At 50.3% G+C, this 6,420-nt stretch overlaps 1 protein-coding gene across 1 annotated transcript in view; it reads right to left on the bottom strand.

Annotated features, from left to right (window-relative positions):
• The window catches only part of ATP10B (ATPase phospholipid transporting 10B (putative)), a 90,465-nt gene that overhangs the window by 53,347 nt on the left and 30,698 nt on the right, over nucleotides 1-6,420 (bottom strand). Inside the window, exons 5-7 of the mRNA XM_011356781.1 lie at nucleotides 4,440-4,546; nucleotides 2,465-2,603; nucleotides 922-949 (exon numbers count right to left, since the gene is read on the bottom strand). Coding sequence (XP_011355083.1) covers nucleotides 922-949; nucleotides 2,465-2,603; nucleotides 4,440-4,546 — 274 coding nt within the window. The remainder of the gene's footprint in view (nucleotides 1-921; nucleotides 950-2,464; nucleotides 2,604-4,439; nucleotides 4,547-6,420) is intronic.

The following is a 6,420-nucleotide window of genomic DNA, read 5'->3' as shown; positions in this document are numbered from 1 at the left end:
TCCAATTAATTTATTAATTCTGGAAGGAATTGGTCCAGTTCTTCTCCTTGAGGAGTTCCCTACCAAATCAGGGAGTCGAATATAAAGGGACGAATCCCACGTAGTGTGAGAGGTGCTATGCTAGAGCCTGGAATGCTATGAGAACTCATAGGAACAGCACCTGATACAGACTGAACCCTCTGTTTCCTTGTCTGCAAATGGGGAAACCACCACCTATCCTCTGAGGATTGATAAGATGAAGTACATCCAGCACCTGCTGCAGAGCTCTCCGAATCTCAGCATCTCATCTGTCAGTTAGTAATAATACCTTCTCCATAGGGTTATTCTGAGACTAGAATAACATAATGCATATAATGCTCTCAGCTCCAGGGTAGGAACTACAGGAAATAAGACATGAGTTTTTAGTCATATTACAGGGCAGAAAGGGCCAACTGCATGGCACAGAGTAAGGGCCACTGGCCTTCAGAGGAGCCTGAGACCCGGGGAGAAGCTCGAGAAGGCTGCATGGAGAAGGAAGCCATGAAGGATCCTGGAGCCTGGGAGGGTGTGGGCTGATCGGGGAGGCTTGGGGAAGGCATTCTGGGTGAAGAAAAAAGCAGCACCACCCTTACACAATCAAAGTAACCACGTGATAAAGGACCGGGAAATGGAGCTCAGTAAGAGCTTTCACCTCCCACAAAGGCAGTGCTTTAATAATAAAGTGCCACCAGGGGCCCGTCAGTCAGTGCGCACGTGTCACTGTTCTCAGAAAGAATAGAATTCTGCCCCTCCTCCCCATAACTTTGTCAATTTATCATTTGGGTAATCTGCCAAGCTGATTCTGGTTTGCCTGCACCTTATCTCACTGTGTGACCTTTTAATCATTAACTTCCTTTCTCTGGAGACACAGTGAGATGATCTCAAACGTCCTTTCCAGCTCTAATGCTCCTCGAAAAACCTGTCCCAAAGCAGAGACGACAGTTCCTGCAGCCTCTCAGAGGGCCTGGAGGTGGCCGCACAGGGACAGTTTCTTGCTTGCCTGTTTCCCTCCCCTCCAGGTGCTCTCTCCCCAGCTGTGAGCCACATCTGGGAAGCGTATTAATTAAAAACTCCAGGCCACCCGCAAGACTAAACCTCACCGTCTTTACCGTGGAGACACACAAAATCTTCCCAGGCCCTAGGAAGGTCTTAGCCTTTCAGATATTCTCTTCTAAAAACAGTGGTGAATACAGTTTCTGACAATGGCATGTACAGAGTGAACCCCATTCCCGCTCACTGGTGTGGGCCGGCAGGGAGTTCTGGACTCAGCATACGAGTTCTTTTTCTTGGTCATCCCCGGTTCTTTTTGGAGTCTCCTTTAGGGCCCTGAGAACCACCCTTACAGGTAAGCCGTAGAGGGGGTAAGTGGGTGAGAGCATGGGTCCCTCTTTCCCTACACTCCGAAGATCAACTTAAACGGTTGGGGTCACTCGTCTGTGTCCCCCGCCGCCCCCCACAGAGCCGTGGTGGAGCTTGGGCGGAGCTTGGTTCTAATCAGGCCTGGTCTTGCACCTGGGACTAAAATGATTCTCCTTTTGACCAGTTGTCTGCCCCTGCCACCTACCGCCTCTGGCAAATGCCTACTGTGAATGGGATTCAGCTCTAGCAGCTGCCTCCTTAAGGAAGACTTCCTTCCTTCGTGCTCCCATAATACCTGTAGGAGAGTGAATAATGGCCCCTTAAGGTGCCCACCCCCGAATCCCTGGGCCCTGTGAATATGCCATCTTAAATGGCAAAAGGAACTCTGTGGGCGTGAACAAGCTAAGGATCTTGAGATGAGGAAAGGTATCCTGGGTTATCTATCGGTGGGCTCAATGATGTAATTACAAGTGTCCTTATGAAAGGGAGGCAGAGGGAGATACTACCGCAGCAAAGGAGAAAAACCATGTGAGCAGAGGTCTGAATAATACTCTTCAAAGATGAGGTTCTCCCCTCAGAGCCTCTGGAAGGAGCCAGCCCTGTTGACACCTCGATCTTATTATAGTAGCACTGACGTTGGACTTCTGAACTCGAGTTAACAGAACAGATCTGTGCTGTTTTAGACCACTAAGTGTGCATTCACTTTTTTCAGGAGCAGCAGGAAACAAAGACAGCCCTTGTGTGTGGTCCTCGTTGGGGGTGCGGATTTTATTACTGAGCCTGTCCACCTGCTGGGCTAGGAGCTCCCCCGGCCCGCCTTGTTATCCTCTCACCTGAATAGAGGGCCTGGGTAGGTAGGCATTTCTCGGACAAATAAATGGTGGATGACAGTCCTACTATTTCGAGTACATAATGCTTTCAGGAGGTATTTGCGAGCCTGTCTGAGTTCGTTAGCGCCCCGTTAAAGTGCAGGGTTGGCTTCATTTTTTTATGAAGTGTATTTTATAGATGGGGAAACTGAGGCTCAGAGAGTTGAAGCATCTGGTCCCCCCAAAAAGATTACTGTGTGTTGTTCTTTCCAGAACATTCCATACCTACAGCTCCGATGAGGCACATGAGGAAGAGGAGGCCGATGCAGAAGAAGATGTCCGTGTTCATGCGTCGCTCGACCTTACTGCTTTTGTACCGGGGGCCGCTATTGTTCAGCATGGCTTTTGTCTCGTGGCCTGGAAGAGAGAATGAGACTATCAGTGCCTTGGCCCATTTGCCTCGCAGCCCCCCGGCTCTTGTCACAGGAGCTTACAGTAAAAGAGAGGCTTCCTTCTCTCGGCTGCCTCAGGGAGGGTGCTGGGAACAGCCGGAGGAGCCTCGCATGATTGTCCGCAGGTATCTATGGAGCATCCCCTACGTGCCAGACACTGAGGGGCAGTGACAGAGCTACCGCGCACAGATTGCGCTCTGCATAACTCCGGAGGTCGTCCTCGCTTCACAGCTGTTAGAGATTTGTAAGTTTATTAGGACCCATTTCTGGTAAATGACAATAAGCTGTCTTGAGGAAGGGCTCTTTTTCTGATTTGCACAAAAGCACTGTTATGGGCTAGTGGTGGAATATGGTGGCTAAGACAGATGACTCACTTTCTGGTGAAAACACACAAGGAAACAAATTAGATAACTGCGGTTATTAATAAGTCCCATGAAATAAAGAACAAACAAGGGGCTAATAAATAAGAGATATTAGAGATCACGGTCAGGGAGGGCTTCTCAGAGGAGGTGACATTTAAGAGAGCCTTGCGGGGGAAAAGGAAGAGTTGAGAGGAAAGGGTTTTAGGCTGGGGAAACAGTATGTGCCAAGGCCCTAGGGCGGGAAGGCCAGTGATTTCCCTTTGTTTCTCTGCCTAAGCTGCTGGTGTTGCGTGTGCGAGAGCGTTCAGGGCCAGCGGCCTCCACCCGCGTGAAACCCACGCAAGTCCACTCTTGTCTCGAAATCATGCATAAAATTTTGTTCAAAGAAAGGACAACAAAATTTGAAAACTACCAATCTCATCCAGTTACTCTCTTTTCTAGCTAGAGAAAAGCAGAAGGAAGCTGCCCAAAGCGAAAGAATAAACGAACACCAGAGCCGCACTGGGAACGCAGGGCTCTGGGTCGCAGCCTCCTTCTCCTCCCACCAGCCCGTGGTACCCAAGCTGCACGGGGAAGAGCTGGGAGGCCCACTGAGACTTTGTCTTTAGACAGAGCCTGTCCTTCCAGGCTGCTAACGTCTTTAACTACCATGCTGTACTCCTTAGCAGTTGAATTAAGAAAAACACCAGTCACACATTTTTCTGTGCAAAATTAAAGGAAACCAATATATCAGCTCCAGCAGTGAATGGGGTTTAGCGCTGGTTAGCTGGTTGCCCGGTAGATTTAAAGTGGCCACAGAACAGTAGGACCGAGCAAACTCTAGGCTTATTAAATGAGACTCGAGCCGCTGCAGGGGTGAGGGGTTCCCACAGCACAGGGAGGGCAGGCTGACTGCGGCTTCCTGCCCGCCTCAGGCTCGCCCCGTACAAGGGGTCCTGGGATCCCCCTCTGCACACACCTGCTCCTCACCTTCTGAGATTCCTCTGTTCTTTTGGCAAGAATTGGACTTAAGGTGGAGGCAGTATGGTGTATTGGTTAGAACATGGGCTCTAGAGTTGGAGCCGGACTGCGGATACCTGACTGTGGCTTACGTGGAATTAACCTCGGGAGATGAGGAAATCGGGGCACCCAAGCTGGAGTGGTCACGTCCGGTGAGGCTATGTTGTTAGTGCAGCAGAACCATGAGAGATGCATGTGTGGGGGTTGCCCTCTTGTCTTTTATACAGTTGGGTGATGGTGATGTGGAATCTAATTATATCTCCTGGGGACCGAGTGAGCAGAGCCTCTGCGATCCCATCCTCAGCCTGCTTAGCTGAGAAGCGGGAAGTCACGTAACTCTTCCTCTCAGAACTAATGTGAGTTCCTACCGACTGGAGCTGGATTTGGAGGAGGGGATGGAGGGGAATAAAGGGCAGAAGAAGCTGTCCAGGGACAATGACCTGCATAGATGACAATGCCAGCAGCCACCTCGGTGTTTCTGATGGTGCAGCCTCGAAGCAGAAGACTCTCACTGCCAAAGCCGGTCCTGGTCTGGTCAGGGTGCTCCCTGGGGACGAAGAAAGTCAGAGAGTGGCTGGGTGGCCTCCATGCTCTCACTGGTCACAATGATGTCTCCACGGCATCGCATAACCAGAAGTGGAGTGAACACGATCCCCCTCCTCCCTCTTTTTCAGAAGAGCGATATTAACTGGGAATCTAATCTCCATGTTCAAGTGCAACTCTTCATCGCTTTTGGGAGGGCTGGTGGGGAATTACCCAGCCTTAACGAGATCGTCGCTTACCCTCCAAAAAGCAGAACTCTGCTGAAAAAGCCTCAGAATAGTTTATGGGGGAACTGGCTTCTGGCCCCACAGGGACTTAGTTGTGTTCCCTTTAGGCTGTGTTCACACGCTCACTGTCACCTGGCTGCTGGGACCAGAACCGCACAAGCTGAACGTCCGAGAACACAGCAGAACTGTGGGTGCAGTTCCCGCTGGTACAGTGAGGTGAGTGACGAAGGGCAGCTCACAGCCCTCGTTCGTTCGAGCTCCGTCTCTCACTCGGCCTTGCTCCTGGACTGTCCTCTTGCTTGTCTCTTACAAAATAAACAGACCTTACAGGAGGTGGGCGGTGGCCCCGTGTGCAGTGCACTGGGGGCGGCTTCCCAAGGCAGGATAGTTTTATCCTTGTTCTAGCCTCAAGGAGCCCGGTAGTTTTCCAACTCACACTAGAAAATTCTGGGTCCAATTCACCACTGATTACCCAGTGTCTGGCCATTATTCTGGCCTGACACTGGTTGAAAGGACATTTTTATGCTGCTCTAAGGTGATAACATATGATAACGGCTTCTACTTCTCCTGGTTGTAATATTCCTTTTCAGTGGATGGTAGGAGAGAATTTGCTATCTCATGGCTGCTCTTCTATTAAGCCCTCCTTGTTTATAGGGATGCTTTATTTAACTGACCCTAGAGCGGCCTTTCTCTACCTTGACACTATTGACATTTTGGGTGGGCTCATTCTCTGTTGTGGGGTCTGGCTTGTGCTTTGTAGGATGTTTGGCAGCTTCTCTGGCCTCTCTGCTCACTATATGCCAGCGGCACCTCTCCCTAATTATGACAATCAAACATGTCTCTAGACATTGTAAAGACCCCCTTGGGGGGTAGGGGAAGTGGAGGAATCACCCCTGATTGAGAACCAAGCACTATAGAGGTTTTTTTTTTTTTGTTTAAAACTTGCATTTTCCTATCTGACACCCCTAATCTTCACTCAGAGAGTTAAAGGGATGCAGGACCACAGTGGAGAATTCTCCACCGTACCATGGTTGGCTTCTGGGCTGACCGACTGGACTTCTAGTGCTCACCAATGAGGCCAAGGCTGCTGGCACAAGCTGTTTGGGGGCAGAAAGATAAGAAATCGAAACCCAGCAATGAGGCTATAGAAAAATGACTCCAGGCACCAGTGACTTGGGGTGAACTCAGTCCACAGACCTCAGGCACGAGGGGTGGACCCCTTGATGGGGCAGGTGGAAGCTCCACCCTGCCAGATGCCTGTGGCGAATCCTCCTCTCTCCCAGGAGTTCATCCCCTTCTCTGTCTCCATCTGCGCTCTCTGTGCTTCAGAAAATTCATTTGTGTTTAATGGCTGCTATTTCTCTTGTATTGTTCTTACCCTTTCCCCTCTCATATTGCTCCTCATGACATCCCCCGTGGCCTGAGAAAAAAACGTGGGTGGAGAGAAAGCATAGACATCACTCCAAGACTTGTGGAAGTCGCAGTAACAGGCCTGAGCTCTGTACTGCACGACCATGGGAAGCACTGGGGTCGGCGTGACAGGACCTGCCCTCAAGTCCTGGCTTTGTCTTACACCTGCTGGGTGCCTCAGGGTGAATCTTGATAAGTCTTAGAGCATCAGATTCCCTGTCTGATTAATGAGGATCATTTT

This window comes from Pteropus vampyrus, unplaced genomic scaffold (genome assembly GCF_000151845.1).
Source record: "Pteropus vampyrus isolate Shadow unplaced genomic scaffold, Pvam_2.0 Scaffold30, whole genome shotgun sequence".
In the NCBI taxonomy this organism is placed as follows: domain Eukaryota; kingdom Metazoa; phylum Chordata; class Mammalia; order Chiroptera; family Pteropodidae; genus Pteropus; species Pteropus vampyrus.
The sequence above is the reverse complement of the archived record's forward strand: the minus strand, read 5'-3'. Positions and strand labels throughout refer to the sequence as shown.